Source organism: Pelobates fuscus, chromosome 4 (genome assembly GCF_036172605.1).
Source record: "Pelobates fuscus isolate aPelFus1 chromosome 4, aPelFus1.pri, whole genome shotgun sequence".
Classification (NCBI taxonomy): domain Eukaryota; kingdom Metazoa; phylum Chordata; class Amphibia; order Anura; family Pelobatidae; genus Pelobates; species Pelobates fuscus.
This window is the reverse complement of record NC_086320.1, coordinates 17244199-17271410: the sequence shown is the minus strand read 5'-3', so window position 1 is coordinate 17271410 and position 27212 is coordinate 17244199. Positions and strand designations below refer to the sequence as shown.

At 39.5% G+C, this 27212-nt stretch overlaps 1 protein-coding gene across 2 annotated transcripts in view; it reads left to right on the top strand.

Moving 5' to 3' along the window:
* The window catches only part of ADGRB1 (adhesion G protein-coupled receptor B1), a 500908-nt gene that overhangs the window by 278983 nt on the left and 194713 nt on the right, over nucleotides 1-27212 (top strand). Inside the window, exons 5-6 of one of the 2 annotated variants that reach the window (XM_063451000.1) lie at nucleotides 3508-3672; nucleotides 25937-26101. In XM_063451000.1, coding sequence (XP_063307070.1) covers nucleotides 3508-3672; nucleotides 25937-26101 — 330 coding nt within the window. The remainder of the gene's footprint in view (nucleotides 1-3507; nucleotides 3673-25936; nucleotides 26102-27212) is intronic. The other variant, XM_063451001.1, reaches the window with a different exon arrangement.

The window sequence follows — 27212 nt, the reverse complement described above, 5'->3', positions numbered from 1 at the left end:
GATTGAATAGCAGTTAGTTGTCTCCAAGCGTCTGTGTGTCAGGCCTTCTCATCTGCCCACAGTCAGGTGTCTGTTAAGGACATGTTTGAGCGTAAGAAGCCAATGTCAGAAAGTCACCCCCTTGCCCGGCTTCTGACAGCTGGCTTGTCTGTACTATTAGCCCGCCAGCTTTTACCATACAAGCTGGTGGAGTCTGAGGCGTTAACATTTTTTTTAGCTATTGGGACCGTGGTGGAAGGTACCCGGCCGAAATTTCTTTTCACAAAAGGCAATCCCCAACCTGTTCTCGATTGTGCAAAAGGAAGTAATGGCATGTCTGGCACACAGTGTTGGGGCAAGGGTCCATCTGGCCACTGATACCTGGTCTGCAAAGCATGGTCAGGGCAGGTATATCACCTACACTGCGCATTGAGTAAACCTGCTGACGGCTGCCAAACATGGAATGCGTGGCTCTGCAGAGGAGTTGGTGACACCGCCACGACTTGCAGGCAGGCCTGCTGCCACCTCCTCTACTCCTCCTACTCCATCCTCTTCCATAACCTCCTCGGCTGAGTCCTCTTCTGCTGCTGCGTCTTGCTCCACATCAACGGCACCCCCCCCAGCTCCCCAGGTACTATTCCACATCCCGGATACGGCAGTGTCACGCCATCTTGTGTTTGACTTGCTTGAAGGCAGAGAGTCACACCGGACAAGCACTCCTGTCCGCCCTGAACGCACAGGTGGAAAAGTGGCTGACTCCGCATCAACTGGAGATCGGCAAAGTGGTTTGTGACAACGGAACAAATTTGTTGGCGGCATTGAAGTTGGGCAAGTTGACACATGTGCCGTGCATGGCACATGTGTGTAATCTGATCGTACAACGCTTTGTGCATAAGTACACAGGCTTACAGGACGTCCTTCTTGTCTCTGTACTTAACTGCCAACAGCTCCTCTTGGCGCAGAGCTGAGGTCTCCCCCCTTCGTAGCCGGGTGCGTAAAAGTTGTCCTGGGAAACCTGTGCTGTTCTTTTTAATTGTGCCGCAAGCTACTGTATCAAAACAGTACAGTAGCTTGAACAAAGGGACACTTGTATAAAAATTGTCAGTATACAAGTGGTACCGTTTGTTCATCAGGGGGAATATCAGGTCCCAGACAATCTTGCCACTGGTTCCCATATGTTCTGGGCAACCTGAAGGGTCAAGGTGGCTATCCTTTCCCTCGTACACCCGGAATGCCTGAGTATACCCAGTCTCGCTATCACAGAGCTTATACATCTTTACACCATACCTAGAGCGCTTGGAAGGAACATACTGCTTGAATCCAGCCTTCCCTTATACTTCATCAGGGATTCATCCACGCATATATTCCTTCCAGGTGTATAAGCCTCTGCAAACCTGGCAGCAAAGTGGGTAATCATGGGGCGGATTTTATACAGCCTGTCAAACTGGGGATGCTCCCTAGGGGGACACAGGCTGTTGTCGCTGAAGTGCATGAAATGCAGAATAATTTCATACCTCTTCCTCGACATACATTGGGAGTAAATGGGGGTAGAGCAGATGGGGCTACTGCTCCAGTAGGAGCAGATGGAGGGCTTCTTTATGATGCCCATTAGCATAGTCAATGCCCAGAATCTTTAAATTCTGGCACAGTGTGTATCTCTGCCAAAAAAGAGTCTGGATTTGTAGCTCAGAATTGATGGGCATATAAATTAGTTTGGGCGACAATGTTCCCCAATACAGGGATCCTTAGGACAGGTGTCAATCCATACCTGCCAAGTGACCCTATGTAGGGGGAACAGTCCCTATTCTGCTCTGTGTGAGGAGGAGGAACGGGAAATGAGTAGCTCGGCATCCAAATGGGGTCTTTCATGCTGTCGTGCCTGTTGAGGGACCCTCGTATAAAAAAGCTGAAGGAGAACGACCTGTGCTGGGTGTCCACACTACTAGACCCCCAACGGTATAAGCAGACAGTGGCGGAAATGTTACTGAATTACAAGTCGGAAAGGATGCAGCATTTGCAAAATAAATTAAAAAGTATGCTTTACACAGCATATAAGAGTGATGTCACAGCACAACGGGAATCTAACAGGGGAAGAGGTGAAAGTCATCCTCCTCCTCCCACAACCCCGCCATATCTGCCAAGTGACCCTATGTAGGGGGAACAGTCCCTATTCTGCTCTGTGTCAGTGTGTATCAGGGTCTCTGAGAACAGGTGTTAATCCATACCTGCCAAGTGACCCTATGTAGGGGGAACAGTCTCTATTCTGCTCTTTGTCAGTGTGTATCATGGTCTCTGAGGACAGGTGTTAATCCATACCTGCCAAGTGACCCTATGTAGGGGGAACAGTCTCTATTATGCTCTTTGTCAGTGTGTATCATGGTCTCTGAGGACGGGGAACAGTCTCTATTCTGCTCTGTGTCAGTGTGTTTCAGGGTCTCTGAGGACGGGGAACAGTCTCTGTTCTGCTCTTTGTCAGTGTGTATCAGGGGCTTTGGGACAGGTGTCAATCCATATCTGCCAAGTGACCCTATGTAGGGGGAACAGTCCCTATTCTGCTCTGTGTCAGTGTGTATCAGGGATCATTAGGATAGGTGTCAATCCATATCTGCCAAGTGACCATATGTAGGGGGAACAGTCCCTATTCTGCTCGTTGTCCGTGTGTATCAGGGTCTCTGAGGACAGGTGTCAATCCATATGTCAGGTGTCAATCCATATCCATTTCGATTTAGGAATGTTAGGTGATTTATGCCCTTTATGGATTAAAACCAGACTCTGCATCAACTGTGTAATTTTCCATGGGAGTTTTGCCATGGATCCCCCTCCGGCATGCCACAGTCAAGGTGTTAGTCCCCTTGAAACAACGTTTCCATCACTTTTGTGGCCAGAAAGAGTCCCTGTGGGTTTTAAAATTCGCCTGCCCATTGAAGTCAATGGCGGTTCGCCCGGTTCGCGAACATTTGCGGAAGTTCGCCGTTCACGAACCGAAAATTTCGTGTTCGCAACATCACTAGCGGTGAGGTGTGAGAGGACCGACTGGAGAGGAAAATCAGTCTGACGGCAGCATTCATTACAGACTGTGGGGCAATGCGACATCTCAGATATTAGTTCATTTAAAGAGAATGTTCATGATGACCAAGTCTCTTCTTTCCTATGTTCTTGAGGCATATTCAGTGGGAAATCTCCCACCCTTTTTCATATCACTTTTGTTTTATGTTGATATCAAATGTTGCTTGCAATAAGTGAACATTTGGGTATTAATCAGTGCTTACACAGTACCAAGAAGATAACAGGAACAATTCTGATACATGCAATGGTGTCTGGAAACCTAGTAACTGATGGCAGTCACTTTTCTTCTAAAATGAGAGAAGAATTTTGTGTTAGCATTTTAGTGACCTCAATAAACTGGTAACAGAGTGAATTGCAGATTCCATAGAATAGTTAAAATAGAGCCCGGTTGTACTCTATTGTATGACTCTCGTTATTACAATGTTGCTGAAATAACAGTAAAATATTTTATCGGCCTAACAGGGGGAGACCCGGCTGAGGAGTGGTCCCCATGGAGCGTCTGTTCAGCAACCTGTGGTGAGGGGCTTAAATCTAGAACCAGGTTCTGTGTCTCATCATCCTACAGCACCCACTGCAGTGGACCTCTCAAGGAACATAAACAATGCAACAGCTCAGCCGAATGCCCAGGTAACCAAAGAGTATCAAAAGCATTGTCTATATTACATGATATGAATGTAATAACTAAATTTAACTAAACAACATAATCTAAGACCCATTATCACATTGTAATATTTGTAGTGGAGTTAACTTGGACATTTTACTCTGAATCTAAAGTGTCAACAGTGACATTCCCTTTACTCATATATGAAAAGATAAATCTATAGTTTATTTTAGACAGATCCACAATATCCAATAATGTTCATTAAAGTATAATATCCCAAATTTTCTTATTTTTAGGTCATGAGATTGCTCGTCGATGAGGATTATTGATTGTATATATCTTACAAGCTCTGTAGTTCATCGTATACTGATATTATTCTCAGGATACAAATAACAAAGCATCATGACATAGCTGTAACAATGAATCTCTGTACATAAATGTAACAATGATGCGTCACTCTTACAACGTCAAATGTGAATGAACATGTAATGAACATACACTTAGATTATGGTTCAGAGTTACCTTAAATAAACCAATGGTTATAGCTTTTCTCCCTTTTGAACATTCTTCATTTGTAAAGAATTGATTTATATCACAGGAATAGCAAACAGGTGAAAACAAATGCATACAATTAAACAAATGCTACGTTTTGCGTACGGAGTGCATCTAGTGAAATGGTTGCGACAAAAATAGGTAAACAAAGGAGATTGCTTGGTTGGTGTTAAGTAAATAATACTGGCAAACCTTGAATCATAACTGCTTATAAATGGAAGGTTTCTAGGTACATTTTGAGACTAAATTCCAACAATTGACCGTATTTCCATTGGTAACCTCGATGGGGGAGACAATGAGAAGAAACCGAGCAAATGAGCAAAGGAAGGTTAACAGGAAGGTAGCAATAAAGTATTTAAAAAATATTTAACATGGCAAGGCCAAGAGTGGACCGCTGGTGGTTAAGTAGAATGATTGGGCAATGTCATGTGACAGCGCCATAACTGAATTCATGGCAAATGCATATTGAATTATATAAATGCTCATAACTTGGCAATTTATTATTCAGTTAATTGAGAAAGATGTCTGATAAAAGCTATTTCCAAATACGTTGGCAAAATTGAAAGCATTTTATATATATATATATATATATATATATATATATGTATATATATTTTTTTTTAATCATCAAGTTTGTATTTAGCATTACATGCAAGTGGTGAGAAGCACAACAAGTAACTCTTATCACGTCACAGTGCAGGGGTGGGATTAACAGTTCATACCAAGTGGGGTACATCAGTTTTACTTGCCCTGGCAAACGGCAGCCAGCATCATCAGCTGGGGAGGGACGCTCCTCAGAACAAACGTCCTCTGTGTTGTTTGTAACCAGATCAGAGGAAAGCAACAATGTGAATCTGCACCCTACTATTTTAACGCTGCCACCACCAAGACAATTTATAAATGGTACCTTAATAATAAAAACCCAACCAAATACAACATAGCACAATGTTTAAGCAATTTGCAAAACACTAATTAGTCTCTTCAGGTAACGTGATTCTTTACCAGACTAAGGCAGAACTTAATAAAGGAATGTTTATTATGAGCAAAAAATAGTCACAGTGCATACAAAAATATAGATGACAATCAAATGAGTTACACCAACAACAGATAAGCGCTACGGAATCTGTTTGTGCTATATAAATAGCAATAATAATAAAATAAAATAAATACAATAAAATAACATAGTTTTGGTCAGACAATATAGTTAGAAAGTGGTGCCTGTGCAACTTTGTTAACAGGGTGGTTGTACTTCTTTGGTGTAGATGAACAGTTTTCTGTATAGTGGGATAGGCTGCTTTGTTGTTAGTTCACCAGTGATCATACAGAACATGGGTACGATCACATAATATCAGTAATGAAATACACAAGGGGAAACATAGCAACCCTGCATAGTTACTGGGAGTTCTTAATGTGGGTTCGAAGCTTATCCCAGCGGAGATTGTAGGAAGAGAAAACAGGGTATTTTACATAGTAGGAAAACATAATTATAATACCAAATAACATGTGAGAACTAGTTGATGCACCAAATCGTAACCAAATAATGGTGGGGTAGGGATTTCACATGCCAAATGCATCTGTGTGGAGGGGGATGGGTGGGGGAGAGGCTGATATGCCTCTTCTTAACGCTGTAGGAAATGTGACCCAGGTTCCCAAGTGGATGTATAGAGAGTATACTTGTTGGAGTGGGAGTCTTCAAGTTCCTCCATGATCCTGATCAAGTCTGCTTTCTGGATCCAGTCCCTGATGGAGGGGGCTGCTTGTTTTTTCCAATTAATTGGAATTAGAGCGTTTGCGGCTGTTATCAAATGATTGATCAGTATACGTTGAAATGTATTGATGGGATGAGGATATAGTAGGAACAGTAGCATGTTAGTGGAATGGGAGATCTGGAGCCCCGTGATGGAATGTATCATAGCCACCACCCTTTTCCAGTATGCCTGTATGACTGGGCAAGACCACCAAATGTGGGTAGTGGTGCTCCCCTGCTGATGGCATCTCCAGCACATGTCCAGTGCAGATGGAAACAGAAGTAGTAGTATGTAGTTTGGCTGGACAGTAATGTCATCTGGAAATGCGTTTGTATGTGCTTTCTTTGACATTTGTGCTGATGGAGGAGGTGTGTATGTATGTGAAAATTGTAAACCAGTCATCGGTGGAAACCATGATCTTTATTTCCTGTGCCTATGTAGTTGTGAATGTGGGTAGCTGATTGGTGCCAAGCAGGAGTTTGTAGATAGATGTTTAGCTTTGAGTGATTGTGTGGTACAGTATGTTTCAAAGGGGTTTGCGGATGCTTGCCTTTCGGAAGGTGTTGGTTAGTGGTTAAGAAGTGGTAGAGTTGAGTGTAATGGAATTGTTGTAGGTTCGTGGGATGTTCTGTTTTAGTAAGTTTGGCTAGAGAAGTAGGTCTCTTGTTCTCCAGCATAAAGCAGAGCATAGGTTATCCAGTTTCCTATATGCAGGGAAGGATTGGAGAAAGCTTTTCCCCAACCCCCGGGTGGAATTGAGAGCTGTGGGAAAGGGGATATAAAGGGGATAGATGTGGGGAGATTTTCACTCTGTGTCTGATCTGCATCCAGACGTGTAGCATAGGGGATATAGCATTGGGGTCAGTGTTGTGTAGGCAAGAGGGCAAGTCCCGATTGTTGCCATGGGATGGAGTTAAGCGGGACAAGAAACATTGTTTTTTTTTTTTATATACGTCCATTGTTTAGTCTGGGGTGTGATTGTCCAGTCATAGATTCTGGCTAAAACTGGCCTTATAGTACATTTCAATATACGGGAGGCCTAGGCCTCCTAGATTCCTTTGCTTGGTTAGGGTGGAGTCGGAGATTCTAGGGTGTTTGTTAGCCCAGATAAATTTGATAAATAGTTGTTTCAGTTTGGAGAAGAATGAGGGGGGTATAGTGAGTGGGAGGGTTTGCAGCTTATAAAGCAGTTTGGGTAGCACATCCATTTTAAGTATATTAATTCTACGAAGCCAGCTGAATTGGGGTCTTTGCCATCCAGTGAGGTCTTTGAAGATCTCTTCCAGGAGTGGAGTGAAGTTCCGGTTGTATACCAGTTTAAGGTCACTGGGTAGTTTTACACCCAGGTACGTGATTGAGCATGTGGCCCACGAGAACGGGTATAGGGATTGCAGGTTTTTTTGTCTAGTTTTAGGTGTAGGATTTCACTCTTTGTGAAGTTTACTTGAAAGTTGGATAGTTTGTTGTATGTGGATATTTATCTCACGAGGGGAGGTAAAGATGCCACAGGATCTGTGATGGTGAAGAGCAAATCGTCCACAAATGCAGAGATTTTAAATTCCTGGTGTTGGATGTGAACTCCATGTATGTCAGGGTGATCTCTAATACCTTGCAATAAGAATTCCAAGCTCGAAATAAAAAGTAAAGGAGACAGGGGGCTGTTCCTAATGTGTACCGAGGCTGATTGTAGTCCATTTATCTTTATTTGGCAGTTGGAGTAGAGTAAATTGCCTATATCCAGTTTATCCTGTTGGGGCTGAAGCCTTAAGCTTGGAGGGTGGTGATTAATAGATTACAGGCTACCCTGTCGAATGCCTTCTCGGCGTCGACTGAGAGCAACAGGCTTTGTTTTGGGTGGTGTTGGAAGAGGTACATGATTCAATAGTTTGGTAGTATTAAATTTGGCCTCTCGGCCTGGAACAATTCCAGACTGGTGGGCATGTATTAGGGTGGTGAGTAATGGCTGTAGGCGGTTGGCTAGGATTTTAATGAATATTTTTAGGTCAACATTGACTAGAAAAGCTACACTTTCAGGGGAAATTGTGTGAAGCGTTCTTGCCTCCACCAGTAGTCTACAACTGGAGTGGGCGGAGTAACTGGGTGGAGTGGCTTGGGTAACTGTTGTGTGGTTGGAGTGGCTGGAGTAACTGTTGTGTGGTTGGAGTGGCTGGAGTAACTGTGGAAAGGTTGGACTGGGCAGAGTAACTTTATGAAACATTGATTAGCTGTATTGTTGTAACATTGTATGTTACTGTTTTTCTGTTACAGGTATAACACATTGACTAACATGGACATATATTTATTAAATGTGATAGTGCTCACGTTTGTGTTATCAAAACTGTAGGAATGACAGCAGTTTAGAGAATGTGTTTCATCTATTAGCCTCTGTGTTCCAGAACACTCTGCTGGCTGCTCACACACCTGGGTTCCTATGGCAACTCACTCTACAGCAAGGGCAGAGAAGAGTGGCTAAAAACAAACTGCTCCAAATTGCTCACTTTACTGGCCTTTGCCATCTTCAAACGGTTGTAGTTTAAAAACTACAGCGAAGAGCTTTATATTGTGAGAATCACAAGACCCAGACCTACATGTTGATGCAGAGTATGTCTCTGAAATATAAAAAATTAAGGCACAGTCGCAGTTAAGAAATTGCCCTTCAAATTTGAGGTGGCTAGAGTGGAGTTTCAACGAATGTCAGTGGACGGCATGAGTTGCAAACAAATGGTCATATTGTGAAAACTATTAGGACTATGGCTTAGCCGTGGACATTTTTAGTGGCAGCAGGGATAGCTGAACGTTTTTATATAAGATTTGTGTAGGGGGACTTGAAAATGAGGGAGTGGTGGCAATTTAGAAATCATGTCCTGATTTTTCAGCTCACACTCTAGCTTTTGTCAGCTCCCACTGTAGTTTTGAATATTCCACCATTCATTCCTTTGGGACCAATTTCACCACAAAAACAACAATATTTTGTGAACCAAATATTTTGTGAATGTTGTGTAAAAACTGTGGGAGGAATTAGGGTGGTAAATTTGTCTATAATAATAAGAAAAATATATATGTGAGATAATAGTAAGTTGTCTTGCCATGCAAAAACTCTTAATAATATATGTGAGATAATAGTAAGTGGTCTTGACATGCAAGAACACTTAATTAACGAGATTGGGCGGTAGCTACCACAATTGGTCGGGTCTTTACTTAGTTTGAGTGGTAAGGTGATGTGGGCTTCTAGGTAAGGCTTCTCGGAGTGTGGTCTATCTCGTTAGGGCATTAAAAGATTGAGGAAGGGATCAGAAAGGATTGGGGGGAAAGGCTTTGTAATATCTTGCTGTACTGCCATCTGGGCCTGGGTTCTTGCCTAGAGGCGTTTTCTTGACCACTAGTTGAAGCTCATCAGGAGTGATGAGGGCATCAAAGGCGTGTATAACATTTCAATGGATGGTTTGTTTAAGTCTAGTAGACAGGAAGCTTTCAATGTCCGCTTGAGCTGGGGGGGGAGGGGTGTCCCTGAGGTTGTATAGTTTGGTGTAGAAGGTTTGAAATGCTTCCATGATATTTGAGAGGGTATGTGTTTTGTCCCCAGTTTGGTTTTTAATTTTTTAAATGAATGAGGTTTGTCTTGAATATTTTAAGGCAGAGGCTAATAATCTGCCACATTTCCCTCCCTGTGAATAGTAAGAGTGTTTTGTGAGTAGTAATTTATTTTTGTTGTATTTTTGTTGTGGGTAGTGAGTGGAAGATAATTGACTGAGATAACTTGACCTTGTCACAGGACAAAAAGGTGAGTATCCTTTCTCTCTATTTATTTTCTTTTTTTTTAAGGAGGAGTGGACATGCCAGCATGTAAATGCTAGCTTACATTACTTGCAGAACTCGCATTCCCTAAATATCTATAATTATAGAGAATGTCCAAAAAAGGTGTAGTACCACATGTGTTATTCATACTGAAATCAAAAGTATTTCCAAAGGAGACCTAAAAGGTAACACAAAGATCTATTGCAGACAATCTCAGGTGAGAACAACTGTTTTATCATTAATATATTCATTAATGTACATATAGAATGTCTGCTATAGGACCCAGTTCGGTACACCAGAGCATTGGGTGAATCCTCAAAAGGTTTGAGCCAGCAAGGATAACGAGGAATATAATTGTGGAAAATGATTTTCCTTTGTGATCACATTGTGTACACTTTGATTTATGGTATCTCTGTTGTCAATTCAGAGACTTCTCATTGACATTTATCGGGGACAAACTGGCATCCACATGCCTGACCAATCACACACTCCTCGATGATCTCTATTACTTTCTCAACTGCTAAACACATCGACCATGCCTGCCCATCTACCTGCATGCACAAATAAACTCAGAAAATAGATCCAATTACATGAGCGCTTTCGACAAGCTCTTTGCAATTAGCACCCATTTCAACCTCACTTGTTGTCAATCTGCATTGACAAGCCAAGTATGTGCTCATTGGGCTCACGGGTATTGTTAGTTAAGGCATTCATTTATACCAGCAATGGCAAAAATGTATGTGCAAACAAAAAAACAACTCAAGTAACACATGCAATCATAATAATATGTGTGATTGATACTGAAATCCAAAGAATTTCCAAAGGAGACCTAAAAGGAAACACAAAAATATATATTGCAGACAATCTCAGGTAAGAACAACTGCGTTATCATTAATATATGACTGTGTGACACTGAGCACATTTCTTGTGTATCTATATTTTGTCTCTGTCTGTAAATGAATGTTTGTCTCTTCATAAATGTGTCTGTATGAATGCCTGTGTGTATAAGATTTCTGCTTTTGTGTATACACGTGATATGAGTATTTACATGGATTTAATAGATAAATAACTGCATGTGGTATTAGAGGTGTGTTCATTTTGAGAGGATACCATGGATTGTCTAGATTGGGAGATGAAGTAGCAGGGATCCCAATGGTGGTGTTTGGGATACATGAAATTTTGGTTTGGGCTCTTTGGAACCTAGCAATGTAATAATATTAATAATGATAACACAATGACGTTACTGCAACAAAGCAAAGAAAATATACATACATTATACTCCAAGCTGCTACAGTCGTATTATTCATATTGATTGAATTGTTTCTTTGTGCAGTAATGATTATGTATGTTCTAGCCCAAAGAGGTACATGTACTGTTTGAGAGAATTTCATTTTCTTTGAAAATCCATACAACGCAGGCCTTGGACCTCTATTTAGAAGCTAGCGTCTTTGAGCCATTGAATTGGAGATTGGAACTCATTGGTTCAATGCAAGTTCAAGGTCAAGGGGGTCAGGGAATGCCCCCTACTGCTAAACTAAATGTCTCTTGACAGCTTGTAACACTTGCACAGAGGGCAGTTTGTTTATAGTTGATAGCGTTTTGATGTGGCAGCAATATTCTTTGACGTGAAAAGAACTCAAGTATCTGTATACAGTATGTATACAGTATCTTATTAAGAAAAAATGAAATGATGGTATTAAAGGGACACTCCAGGCACCCAGACCACTTCTGCCCATTGGAGTGGTCTGGGTGCCAACTCCCATTACCCTTAACCCTGCAAGTGTAATTATTGCAGTTTTTATAAACTGCAATAATTACCGTGCAGGGTTAAGTCCACCTCTAGTGGCCGTCTATCAGACAGCCACTAGAGGGACTTCCGGGTTGTTAAAACATGAAAAGTGTTTTTAACGACACTGGATGTCCTCACGCTATGCATGAGTACCTCCAGCGTCGCAGGAATCCCCATAGGAAAGCACTGAATAATGCTGCGCATGTGCATTAGGTCTCACCCCCCGGCTGATGACGGCAGGGGAAGGGCATGGGCGGAGCCTGACCCAGCGCTGAAGGGCATCGGCACTGGATTCAGGTAAGTCATGGAAGGGGTTTTAACACCTTTAGCAACATGGGATGGGGATGGGAGGGAGGGGGGCACTGCAGGATCCTGCAGTACTAGGAAAACTGGTTTGTTTTCCTGGCACTCGAGAGTCCCTTTAAGCCAATTCATTGTTTAGTTTGCCATTTCTGTCAAGGATTCAGCAGATATACTTATTTTAGTGGCATGAGAAAGTGTTTTTTTTTTGTTTTTGTTTTTTTAGTTTCAAAATATTGTTACAGCTAAAAATAAATAAATAAATGCATGTTAAAGGGAACCACCAGGGTGGTGTTCACCCAATCCTCAAATTAATTATGACGATAATGACATTAAACAGAAGAAAATTGAGTTGAAAAATAAATAACAGGATTGCAGGATAAAACTTACCAGGAAAGGTTAAAGGATCTTAACATGTATAGCGTGGAGGAAAGACGAGACAGGGGGGATATGATAGAAACATTTAAATACATAAAGGGAATCAACACAGTAAAGGAGGAGACGATATTTAAAAGAAGAAAAACTACCTGTCAGGGACCAGGAACCAGACAGAGACAGAAGTAGATGCAAACACACCTTTATTAATAAATAACAAATAATAAACAAAAGCAAAGTCCAGGAATCAAGCAGGGGTCAGTCACCAGAGCGGTTAGTCAGACAAGCCAGGATCAGGAGCACGGAGAGCAGCGGAGTCAGGAACAAGGCCGGAGTCAGGAGCCAGGAGCAAACAGGAAACACAGGAACAAGGAGACTTCTGGGAAACAGGAAACCACGCAAGGGCAAGGAGGTTCTGGGCTTAGCTGCTTAAATAGGCAGAACTGATTAGCAGCAGGGTTGATTACTACTCACAGGTGAGTAACCGTGGCAACAAGCAGAAGGAGCTGATAGTAATTGCAACTGAAACTCAATCACTGAAACAGAAAAGGGTTGCTGTTTAAAACAGCAAAGAAACCCTGACACTACCACAACAAGAGTACATAGTCTTATATTAGAGGGACAAAGGTTTAAAAATAATATCAGGAAGTATTACTTTACTGAGAGGGTAGTGGATGCATGAAATAGCCTTCCAGCTGAAGCGGTAGAGGTTAACACAGTAAAGGAGTTTAAGCATGCGTGGGATAGGCATAAGGCTATCCTAACTATAAGATAAGGCCAGGGACTAATGAAAGTATTTAGAAAAATTGGCAGACTAGATGGGCCAAATGGTTCTTATCTGCCGTCACATTCTATGTTTATATGTTTCTATATATCTAAAGCAAACACCTTACATGCAAAGTATATAACTTAAAAACTTACATCTAAGCTAATGGAAGAACCAGTACAGATTCCACCAGTTTGTTGGAGAGCACTATTTATGTTTATTTTCCTGACGTGAGATACACTTGCTGTTCCTTCATGTAGATTAGCGATTTGAAGAAGTTAGAAGAGGGGTTCCATGGAAGAGATCCTTTTAACTATGTGTGCACTAATTATTTTGTATCAGTCTTCGATCAGGAGATCTAAATGTCAACTTGTATCTACTGTGGGTAATAAACTGAAACATCTTTGGAATCTTGGATGTGTTGATAGGACCTTGGCTGGGTCCAGATCCTCTTTACGATGCGTTGGATTAACCTTAAGTAGAACCTTTTTTTGTTTGTTTTCTTTTTCTTTTTTTTAAGTAAGGCATCACAGCCCCGATTCAATTTAAAATTCTTTCTGGGGTCTTTTGAAAGTTTTTTTCTGATAATCTCTAACTACACTCTGGTGAGTTAAAAATGAAGAAAGTGCATACTTGTATTTTAGGTTATCGCACAGATATTATACAATTTGACGATTTAAAAATAACATGTTGGTCATAGAACAATTGCAAATATTTTAGATGTTTTAATATGTGACTTTGACTGTATTCCCATCACTCTATCAGCTATATTATCAACTCTGTAAAGGAACAAAACACCCATTTGAGATAATTTAAGTGGCAATCCATTTTATACATATCTGTTTGATAAATGTTTTTTGCGGTTAAACTGACCTTTTTAGGAAATAAAAAAATTAAAATAAAAAAAAACAGAAGTCAGACATAAGCATTTCACTCAAGGTCCTTGAAGAATGAAGGTTGAACAGGAGATTATATTCAAACTAATCTCAGGTTTCATATCAGCTCCATCATGAAAAAAAATATTTAAAAAATGCCTTTTAATTTCATGAATATATAGTGCTTGAAAAACAGCTAGCAAATGTTTCGATTCTGGCTTATGGTTGTTTTGCTAACCTCGTGGCACAGTTTCTAGCCTGACTAATAATCACAGTGCACGTATGTGTATGTGGTCTACCTACCATTAGGGGTATCTGTAACATTGTTGCGAGGCAGTTTCTCCAATGTTCTTTTCTTACTTCTTACTGTTCTTCCCTCACCATCAACTCATGCTTGGGCTAGAAGTTATCGGTATACTAATACATGCAGTGTTTCTTCCATTTCTTTCTTGTAATGTGTGGAAATACTCTAGATGAATGACCAAGTAGCCTCATCGACTGCACATACACTTACTCCCCCTAAAGAATATATCTCACAATTCCAAGTATGCTTGTTTATTCCAGGATTTGTTGTAGGAAGCTGACACATCACTTGGGGAGTGACTGATTCTGTTTTCTAGTTACGTTAATAAAGTGTCTAGAGACCCCTGGTATAGTCTCACAGATCAGAGAGACTTCAGTGAGTTTTAAAATGTTTTAACACGGACATGATGATCTGTGAAGCTGCCCCTCAAAAGAGTGGAAGACTGTGTCTAACTCCATATTAGCCAAACCAATCCATATTGGCATTTGATGCGCTTACCATATTACGGCTGCCCATTGCTACAAAAGGTAAAGGTGAAGCACCCAGCACCATAATTCCATTTTAAACCATTTGAATAGTGGGATAGAGTCAGGAAACTTCAGGCAGCATAACCACTTATGTTGCTTAAAATATCCTTTTAAATTCTGTGATGATAGAGACATGCCTTTGAAAAACTCAAATTATGTGTTTATTTACAAACAGGACTGGTTAACCTATTTCATTTGTCCACTCTCAGTTTGGAAGAAATGTATCTGAAATTAATAAATTTATTCACTTAATACGAGATGTTGGCAAATCTATTGAATGTAACTAGTGACTGGGCAGCCATTGATCAGTCACGCTGTGAAAGAATAGTTGGGAGAGAGATATAGTGCCCCCTATACTACCACTCATGGGTATCAGATGGAGCATTTTTAAATAAGTAGTAGCGAGTGGGGTGGTTGGGACTCTACCCTCCTGTCCCCACCTGTGGCCAGCTGGTGGGAATAGTAAATAAAAATGAAGGGTGGGGCATTTCTCATGTCCCCCTGCTCCCACCTGTGGTTAGCAGGTGGGGCTTTAAAAATAATAATTGGTGGAAGGGCATAATGACCTCCCAGCCCCCACCCATGGTCTGCCAGTGTGGGCTATAATTAATGAAATAACGTGGGGGTTGCATGCCAAGGGAAAAAAATGGTAACTTCATTTTCACTAAGCATTCATAATATTACTACAAATACTACTAATAATAATAATAATAGCAATATATGTTGCAGCACACTGATTGGCCCATGGTTTGTTCAGATCCCAGAACAACATTCAGGATTAAAAAAAACAATTTACTTTTTTTTTTTTTAACAAAAGCACTTGGTATCAAATGGGTTTATTGCAGGTCTATGTATGCTCTGAGCTGCAAACTTACCACAAAACATACTAAAAATAAATATTGAAGTTTTTAAAAAGAACGAATCTCCCATTTTGCTGAGCCATCTAACAATTTTAAAAGTACGTATTGATCAATCGATTTATAAAGTGGAGGTCCGATGCATGGAGGGAGCTATCAAGCTGTAAACAAGAGATGGATATTAAAAACACAAATATGCTCTTTAAACATCTTATAACCGCTAAACCTTTTCAACATGCTGACGCAAGTCATTTTCTGCAAGTAAGGGATGTAATAACTTTCACGCCACTCAAATACACTTCTAATGGTCCGTCTATGTGATTCTAAGGCGAATCCCCCTGACATTGAACAATCCTATTGTCAGTTTGACTTTGTGATATCTATGGATGTCTATCCACTTAAACAGCCGTGTCAGACTGAGCGACACCCAGCACCAGATAAATGTTACTGTGACAAAATCAAGATGACAAAGTTTCCCACATGAATGAACCCTAAGAGCTCATACCAGGCATCAAACTCAATAGATACATCATTCTGGATAATTATTTTCCATATTATGTGTTTTAAATCAATCGGTCCATGGTTACAATGACACATGAATTCGCAAAATGTGTTCTGTGTGCTGTAAAAAAAACATTTTAAAAAGTTGAAAACGCCAACAATCCTGTCTTAAGAGCAACACGCCTTTCAGACACACAAACATTAGCAAGAAGCATTGTGGTTAGGCATGGTATTGAATTTGTGACCCACTGTAGAATTGGTGGACTTTTGTTGTGAAAAGAGATATGTTGACGTCCCATTGGATTATTGCAGAATATTACTTTGCATGGGGCAAACATTCTCTTCAAAACCTTCTTCTAATCACTATCACACACATCATGTATAGAGCACACTGCAGCCACTCACAGTCCAGCAGGAATATATTAAAAAGTCAGACGCTCAGCAATAGATAAAAGGCTTTTCTAAGATATGACTATACCACTTGTCTTGGACTGGGGCATCTGGATTATTTTCCTAATTTGATTTTTTTGTCTTTAATTTTATAAAATTTTTTGTACATTTTATTCTTATTTCTTTTCTTATTTTTTTATTTTTATTTTAGCTTTGGCATTCTTTTTATTTTGTTTTGTTTTTTAACTCTCACTATACATGCCTGTTGGCATATAATCAGTGTGGTAATCCACGTTGTCTCTGGATTTACATCTTGTTGTTGTTTCAGTTCAACAAGTTTGGTCACCCACTATAGTGGTTACATTTTGCAATTCAATATGATGTAACCAATGTGAGCTATTTTCATTTGCAGTGATAACAGTTGTTATTTTTGTACTTTGCAATTATTTTGTTTTTAGCTTTTTACCTGAGACTCGCCATTATGAGAGGAGAATAGACTGTGTAATTACCTTTGCTATGTCTTTAGAATTGGACTTCCTTGTTTTTAACCTGCAGTACTCACTGTTGTTTTGTTTATCTTGTTGCCTAGCAACACTCTGCAATTTGCAATCATGGGACAGCATGTCATGCTTTGTTATATAATGTATGGTGTGTGGGGGTGCTTTGTAATGAAAATGATGCCTTTGCGCACAAATAAAATATTGCAATATACTCCAACCCCTTTCCCACCATTAAATAGGTGTAAAACTCACCTTATTTCTAGTACCACCTGGGTCTTATTGTGTCTGGCCCCACCAATGCTCTGCTTCCTTGGCTGAGATCATTAAATTTGCAGAATGTACCCATGTACCCATGTACCCAAACTAATGCTTTCCCAGCAAAACGCCACTCTGCGCCAATCAACGTTTCCTCGTATAGATGCACTGAATCAACTTATCTCGATTAGTAATGTTTAGCGCTACCATGCAGAGCGTGGAGACGCTGAACATCAGTGCTGCATGTGTTGATCCAGGAAACACCTCTAATGGCTGTCTAAGTGACTGGCACTAGAGGTGTTACTAGGCAGTCATTCTCTGAAAAGTGACACCAGAACCACTACATTAAGCTGTAGTTGTTCTGGTGACTATAGTGTCCCTAAAGCTCCTAGTTCTTCATCACCCAGTGCCTGTGTCACTGCTGTACTTTTATACATGCGTGAGATCTTGGGAAACTCCATAGCCAAACTCTTGACATGCGGAAGTAGATGTCCACAGTCATAGCTAGCAACTTAGCAAAACTTGACAGAAGTGGTAGCTACACATTTTGTCAGGTTTTGTCATCTTTAGTTGATCATAAGTCTAACTAGTCTCTACTTGTTCTGAGGATATCCTATCATCATAGAAATATATTAATTTTATGAAATTCTCAAAAGTGATATTGCCGTAACAGAGCTGTATTAAAGGGACACTATAGTCACAAGAACAACTGCAGCTTATAATATTTGTTTTGATGAGTAGCATCATTCCCTTCAGGCTTTTTGCAGTGGACACTGTCTTTTCAGAGAAAATGCAGTGTTTACATTACAGCCTAGCGATACCTCCACTGGCCACTCCTCAGATGGCTGTTAGCGGTGCTTTCTGGGGCAGTACTGCACAGTGTGGCTGACATTCAGTGTCTCCACCCTGCATGCAGACACTGTACATTCCTCATAGAGATGCATTGATTCAATGCATCTCTATGAGGAGATGCTGATTGGCCAGGGCTGTGTTTGACTTGTGCTCTGCTCCTGATCTGCTTCCTTGACAGTCTCAGCCAATCCTATGGGGAAGCATTGTGATTGGCTCAGACCACCACTTCTGATGATGTCAGCAGACACAGGCAGTTCCAGAGACAGACAGGGGCAAAGCCAGGAGCTGAAGACTTGCATACAAGTAAGATTTTACTATATTTAGAGAGGCAAGGTGGGGACAGGGGGGCTAGATGGTGGTTTTAACACTGTAGGGTCAGGAATACATGGTTGTGTCCCTTACCCTATAGTGTTTCTTTAACTAATAAAGGCAGCCTTTTGGAATTCAAATTTGATTAATTATTAGATGTTTTGTTCTGTTGCATATGAAAGCTACATATTGCAGGGCAATAATGCCCAATAATATGAAGAAATAACATGTCTAGGAAAACATAGTAGATCTGTAAAAGATGACTTCTTGTCCAATAGTTTAAAGCTCTCTTGTGTTCTCTATCTGACTACTCTCCAACTATATATATGCCTGGCTCACTGATATTCTAAATTGCCACTCTCTACTTGACCATCTTGACCAGATGACCAGCCTGGCTCTAACTTTCTATCCTCAGCACGTTCATAACATTGGATAAAAACAAGGGGGTAGGTGCAGCGCTTCAGTAATCCTTGACAACGTATATGTGAAGAGAACCAGAGAAGAAATAATAGTGTAATATTTAAAACTGTAGTGGTGATAGATAAAATAAAAGATGTGCACTCACACTTTCCTGGAGCTTCAATACAGCTCCAGTGTATGCGCCTGGGCGGAATAATCCCCGCCTATGGATCAAGTGCAGAGGCAATTCTTCAAGTTGTAGATGTGGTAGGGGGTATCCTCATAAAAAACAAACAAATAAAAATCGTATATGGTGAAGTATGTAGAGCTATGAAGCAAGGGTAGGTAAAAACTATAAAATGTGCACTCACGTGTAATGGAGCCGTAAAACCTGGCTCCTCTGATAGCGCTTGAAGTGGTATGATCCCCACTCAAGGATACAGGTGTAAAACAAAGTTCTTCCCTCCGTATATATGTGGGGATAAACAAACAAAACCACAATAGTGTACACCGTAAAAAAGGAGTGTAAGCAGAAATAAATAAATAGTTTAAGCCTACTCACATGCTAATGAGCAAGTCCCGGTTTGCTCAATCCAAAGCGCTTGGGTGGTATGATCCCCACCAGGGATATAGCTCCAAACAATCCAACAGCAGCAAAGTATGGTCCAATTAAAAAAGTACTTTAATTTTAAAAAAATATAATAAAAGAAATACAATATATAGTAAAATAGTGATAAAAAAGTTATAAACAATACACTTAACGCGTTTCTCCTTGGATAGGCTTTATCAAAAGTGTGATAAAGCCTATCCAAGGAGAAACGCGTTAAGTGTATTGTTTATAACTTTTTTATCACTATTTTACTATATATTGTATTTCTTTTATTATATTTTTTTAAAATTAAAGTACTTTTTTAATTGGACCATACTTTGCTGCTGTTGGATTGTTTGGAGCTATATCCCTGGTGGGGATCATACCACCCAAGCGCTTTGGATTGAGCAAACCGGGACTTGCTCATTAGCATGTGAGTAGGCTTAAACTATTTATTTATTTCTGCTTACACTCCTTTTTTACGGTGTACACTATTGTGGTTTTGTTTGTTTATCCCCACATATATACGGAGGGAAGAACTTGGTTTTACACCTGTATCCTTGAGTGGGGATCATACCACTTCAAGCGCTATCAGAGGAGCCAGGTTTTACGGCTCCATTACACGTGAGTGCACATTTTATAGTTTTTACCTACCCTTGCTTCATAGCTCTACATACTTCACCATATACGATTTTTATTTGTTTGTTTTTTTATGAGGATACCCCCTACCACATCTACAACTTGAAGAATTGCCTCTGCACTTGATCCATAGGCGGGGATTATTCCGCCCAGGCGCATACACTGGAGCTGTATTGAAGCTTCAGGAAAGTGTGAGTGCACATCTTTTATTTTATCTATCACCACTACAGTTTTAAATACTACACTATTATTTCTTCTCTGGTTCTCTTCACATATACGTTGTCAAGGATTACTGAAGCGCTGCACCTACCCCCTTGTTTTTATCCAATTTTCTGATCGGAAAAGAGAGACTCCGTATTGGTGTTCCAGCTGCTTTTGGACTATTATCACTTTGCTTCCGCGCTGAATTTATTTTTGTGTGATTACGTTCATAACATTGTTTGTCATAATGTAGGTTACTGTCTGTTAGCTTTCTCACTTCTTTTTATAACGCTCCCCTTAGTCAATCATTATATAGAGGTTCTGTGTTATTTTATTTACAAAAAATTTTGTTTACAATGGTAGTTCTTATCACACAGTGACATGCATGCTGTATATTCACACAATGCAGTAAGTGCAACCAGTCCCTCTGCAGAGTAACCTCTACCTCACATACCTGTCTCTTGCTCTCTCCTACAGGACAGCACTGTGCTCTCTCTTCCAGCTCTGCTTCACTCCCACCTTGTTTGATTGCTATTTCCTGTCCTATTGTGTTTTATACCCCACCTCCTATAGACTGTAAGCTCGTTTGAGCAGGGTCCTCATCTACCTTTAAGTTTTTGTACCTGTCTCATTTATTGTTAAATCTCACCATCTTATAATATTGTAAAGCCCTACGAGATATGTCGGCACTATATAAATGGCAATAATAATAATAGCAACCTGTACCCATCCTTTGTTTGACTCTGACCTTTATTTCTTGTCTAAAGAATGTCTCTAGTTTTGCCTCATACTTACGTACTACCCTTCTTCATCCTATGAGATATTCTCCCGGTCTCCAGTCCTTTAATCCCTATTTGTAAAGCAGTCCACACTCTGCGTCCTATCGTATACATTGTTTATTATATAACTTTAATTTATATTGTACAATATCATCTGGATGTTAGCTAATGTTTTACCATTAACCACTACATTATTTCAGTGAGTTGTGGTATATTTCTGTATGTTTGTATGTTTGTTTGTATGTCTGTCTATCCATCCATTCAGTTTAATTGTTCGCGTTCATCAAAGATGCCATCAAACTACATGCTGTAGTGTGTAATGGCTTTATTCTTCAAAACAAAATGTAATCATGTGGCAGCTGGGGCTATAATAAAATGAATGGGGGGGTACTTAGTGCCCCCCGCCTCCAAACATGGTCAGTGGTTGGGATCTAATTAGTTAACTATGGGTGAACCTAATGCCCCACCACCACTTAGTGACTCACTCAGCCTCATCCTGGTTAGTGGGTGCAGGGCTCTAAATAAATATAGAAGACAGGGTGGAAATGCCATTTTGAAGGGAGGTTGCAAAAAGAGGGTGGACATGCCCCCATAGCTGCCCAGTTGCTGGTCTTTTATTACAGCGAGCAGCCCCTGGGAGTACGGGAGGTATAATATCTCCCTTTTACTACTGCGGGGTTTATAATGATCTCCACAAAATACAGATTAAGGAACAGTGTACACACAAAAATGCAATTTCAAATTTTACAAGGCTACTTAAAATTATCTATTTCGGCAAACTAATATAGTGATTTATAATGGAGATATATAATTCAAAATGTATAAAATATATATTCACAATGCTTTTAACTATTTGGTGCTATAGTTTGCCTCGAATCCCAAAGCAAATTGGCATTCGTGTGGTTTGAGATTAGGACATTTTGTGGCTCAGATTAAGTTTATTTGCCAGAATTGCCAATGGGCCCAAATTCGACCACATTGATATTCTGCCGAAAACAATTCTCCAAGTCTACTGAAGTATTTGTGGTAGTTGTATGGCAGTTGTATACAGACACACTCCCACATTATACACACTGTCAGGATTGGGGTAACCCCTAGACACGGGAAGAATGGTATTAGCCAAAATAGAAGGAATAACAGGATACTTAGAGTGGCCGGACTTAACATATGCCTAAAAAGGCAAGAAATCATATTAATAAAGGATGCCTAGGTCAAGAAATACAGAGGCACACAAGAACAAGAAAACAAGCCGAGTCAAATAGATACAGAGAGTCGGGATTGTCAAAATACGAAACCGGGTCAGCAACAGAAAAAAAAAAACAGAATAACAATGCAAGCACTCTCGGGCTAACAAGAACCACGACAGGGCAATGATTCCCAGCAAGTGGGGAACTTATATAGTGTTACAAAGAATAATATTGGACACCATCATCACCCTGCACCAGGACACACAAAGAGGTGTGACCTGTGCAGGGCAAACCAAGATGTCCTGACCAGACCATGCCATCACTAAAAGGTGAGTATATAGTGTAACATCCACAGGGTTCTGTAATTTCAAACTAAGCTTGTAGGTGGCGTGAGGTTGCAATGGAAATCCGGCAACCTTGCAGATAGTGCTGTCTGCACTTCCATGGAGAGAACGCCGCATGACCTCCGAGCTGGAGGTATCCAGGCACGCGGCGTTCACCCAAATGAGAGTGGCGTGGGACCAGGACCTTCATAGTAACCTTCTGAGCCAGCAAGTGCTACGCGGTAGTCCCAGGTATGACACACACAAAGCTAACTATCCAGACTTACTGTACACTAAATATCCATTTAACCTCATAGTTTCATTAATAAAAGTTGCAAAATGCTCAAGCTTATCACGTTCTTCTTTCACATATTCCTACATCTGTTTTATATTTTTCTTCCAATTCTTTATCTATCTCAGAGGAGTTTGTGATAATTGTTTTGTAGGGAAAGGGAATCGTGGAATTGATAATTAAATAATATTCTGGCACAAGGTTGAGATATTGTGTTATCCAGCTATCTCTTCAGAAGAACAGTAGGAGGTGTAAGGCAGCAAAGAGATTGAGTGACATATTACAAAATAAGAAAAAGAAGCCTGGAAGTATTTTGTTATTCACTGTGAAAGCCTTTTTAGATTGTGGCATCTCTTTTCAGTGCAAAACTCAATGACTCCTTGATTGTACTCCTCGGTCTTAAATCTTTGAATCCTAGAATGGAGTTAAACATATTGCTAACACACCCTTTGAGTGCTAACCTCTCTGGTTTCGCCATAGTTATTTAATACTCTGCTAGAATACAAAGTTAAAAAAATCCAACCGGGAAGATGATTCTCGATGTACGACTCGAACTTATACTGGTGGGTCAATTTGAACCACCGGGTGGAACTCTAATCATGTATCCTCTAAATCCTATATAAAATAATTCCTTAGAATATAATTTCTCTATTTATTTCTAGCCAAGCTTGCATAGCAATATATTTTGATAGCCACACACATGTAATGTTAACAAGTACTCTTAATATCAGCAATCACGGACAAATATTATTATCTTGTAAAATGAAAAGTAGCACTGAAGCGCCCTTAGCCTTATTAGAAGTGCCCATGGGATACATGAGAGGGTGAGAAATTGTACTTGACAATATTGTTAAATTACAAGGTACATTTTACAGTCAGCTAACTATTCCTCTCTGTCTGTCTCTTTCTGTCTGGCAGTCTGCCTCTACTTGCATGCCTGTCTCTCTCAATCTGTATCTGTTTTTTCTTGCTTTAAAAATGTTGATGTCTTTCTCTCTGTTTATCTTTGTGTATACCTCTCATGGTGTCTCTTTCTCTGCTCTGTCTTACTTTCTTAATTTCTATCATCTATCTTTAGCAACATTTTTTTTTTTTTTTTTTTTAAAGTCAGTTTTTGGTTACCTTTCCCCGGACATGTATCGGGGACATTTTGACAATGGAATTATTTCTGAAGTTTGATTCATCTCAGGAGAATTCATAAACTACCATAGTGTGTGGCTTAACATGTTGGTTTTTACCAAGAGTAAGTTTATTTTATTGAACATGTCACAACTCTTCCTCTCAGAGGACATGAACACCAACATGTTTACTGGGTGTCATCAGATCCCCCCAAAAATCTGGAAAAATGCTCAGTGGCTGTCTTACAGAGACATTCAGTAACTGTCAGAGCCCATATACTCTGTCTGTGTTAGTGAGGAACCAATTATAAAACGTGTTACAAATTGGGCACTTAAAGGGAAAACTGGTGTGAGAATTTAGCATCCACAATTTAGCGCCTTCAAAGCAAATGAGCAGAAGGTGGAGCCTTGGTCCTTCGGTTTCTATAATTTTGTCTGTCCATCAATCCATCCAATTGTCTGTCTTTGTAGTTGTGCCAGAGTCTCTGTTAATCTGTCATGCTCTCTCAAGCCATCGTCATGGTGGAGTGCAGGCAGAAGGGACAATGTTGCACTGGGTCCACCAGTCTGGACCTCCTGTGAATCATGTAATAATACAACAATATATTTTCTTCTCCACAATGGCATGGCATAACAACCCACCAGAGGACCATGAAAATAAATATTCTACACCCAATTCTACTCATATGTGTACCCCGTCTTGTGCTTGTTTTGTACCTAGCTTTATTTCCATTCTAGTTTCACTGTTCACGCTGAAGTAGCTTTTGAGGACTTATTTGTGGCATCTAATAACATTGAAGCTGATAATTACTGAGTGCAGGCCTGTTTTACATAGTAAGCAATAAATATGTGAATATGTAATGAGCCAGTCATTTGCTCCTCACTGCTTTACTGTCATGTGGAACAGCATTATTACTTGTATATATTTATATAGTAATTCCACATGCCGGTTGCCATGGCAACGTAGCAGTGGAACAATGGTCAGCATTGAATCCACAGTGGGTGGTTGGTAATGTTACAATCAAATCTCTATATTATTTTGTTCACCATACTACAACGTTTAACCGTTTCAAGTGTTTAAATGGTGTTGTTTTATGCATATGTTTTTTTTTATTAAAAACATTGTGTTTTGAAGGCAGAGTGTTTTCTTTTGGGGTACAGTTAGGGTGACCTTTTTCTATGTGTGATTATAAAAATATATTTTGCGCGTCATTAAGAATGTTTGTGTTGTCTTTTAATTATTATAGTATATTGCTTTGATGGATGTGGGGAAAAAGGACACATTTGTCTTATTAGTCTTTCATTATGTGAGTTAATAACATCTCATATTAAATTATAATAACTGGTTGATCTGAGATTTCTACAGAAAAATAAAGCAATGTTTTATTGCAGTTTTTGTTTAATGCAAAAAAAGTAAAATGTACAAAAGATACATTTTCAATGTATTATAGAACAATAAGCACCTATTTTCTTATCTTGGAATCGGTAAAGTATAAATATATGTTCCAGGTATAACGTGTTAATAATTTTACAGTCTTTTATGCTATTTATTTTCACATTGCCCAATTTTAATTGTTATAATATTACACACACCTTATTTAAATAAAATATTTTATTATATGAAATGACAATGTTTACCAAATTCTAGTTGCATTAACAAAAAAAAAAAAATAAGTTTCTTAACTAAAATATCCAAAATATAAAAAAAACAAAAAACTGGACCAATTTATTTTGGTCCCCGAGCAGCTGTCTTAGCTACTAATAAAATATTTGACACATTTTAAATAATAAAAATAAACATTCCCCTATTCTAGAACCAGAATTTCAATTAATAAAAAAATAATTATGTATAATCAAAAATGTAGAAATTACAAAACATGTTTTCCCTGGTTGATAAATGTAGGCTGTAGTTATAAATTATTTACTTATCATTAAATGTATTAATTATAAAATGTAAATGTTAAACGTTCAGCGAAGACTTGCTGATTCCATCATGTTATATCTATGTTTACTTGAGAAAATGAAAATGAAGTCGGTGTTCAGACTGTTGCTACTTGTATTTATACAGTGCCTGGCTCTTGGGATGAGTGGTCCCCTTGGAGTCTGTGTTCTTCAACCTGCGGACGAGGATTCCGGGAACGAACACGGACTTGTAACCCTCCTCAGTTTGGTGGTGAGCAATGCAAAGGACCAGAAAAGCAGACCAAGTTTTGTAACATTGCCTTGTGCCCAGGTATGTGAAATTGTTCAGTTCATCCATTTTTTATTTTTTATATATTTCCAAGGAAGCACCTTTATCCAGGTTATTATAGCAATCAATCAAATAATTGGGTATAGAATTTAACTTACTCTAAATGGTTAGTTTCTAATCTAGTATTTCAATTGTTTTTTCTTTTTATAAAGTGCTTATCGAGATGACCTACGTGCTTGTGATCTGAAGGAGATAATGTGGGTTGAGATATATGTGATGGCCAATATCAGAACAGTTGTGGTTTATGTGAACAATTGAGGATTTAGGTCTAGATTCTATTAGAGGAGATTAGTTTATTTCTTGTAATTGAATAGCTGTTCTCCCCTTGACTTATATGGCAAACATGCTGTTCACTTACATGTGTTAAGCTTATCCCATTTAATAGAATCTAACTCTTAGGGAAATGGCCAGGTGATAAATAAAGGGTGATGTCATACAGATTGAGAATCACAGTCTATTACTTAAAGTGAAGCCGTAATTGGTGCAGTAAAAATGTAATGGGCATCAGACTAAATGGAGCAATAAGGGAAATGATAGAGAAATATAAATATCTGAGATCAAACTGCCCAACGTACTTTTTTTCCTTTTTGTGATATAGTAGGATGGAAACACAGAAAGGACTGGGGGTAGTATAAATTTACCTAAAGGTGGATGGTATACGGGAGACCAACTATATACAAATAGAGGGGAGGAGAGACCTGATGTGACTCAGAGCAATGCTGAGATCAATGCAGGCTGCTATCCTTTTCCCGTTCCATGCATTTTTTAGATGGTGGTTCCACGTGTGCTTGCTGCATGTGGGCATTATGTACTTATTCATTTTTCACAGAAACATTGTGTTTCTCTGCTAATATTTTAGACCCTGAAAAATATTGAACGTTAAGAGATGCTGTATAGTTTTTAGAACTTTTACACCACGCAATATTTCCACGAATAATGCACAAATAAATTCAATAAAGTGTACATTTACATTGTGTGACTTCTTATCTGTCTCTGAATATTAATAATCTATAAGCATGATTGCTGCTTCTTCATACATTTATGTCCTAATCACACATTCCACGTGTCTAATAAACCATGAGAACATTTTTAA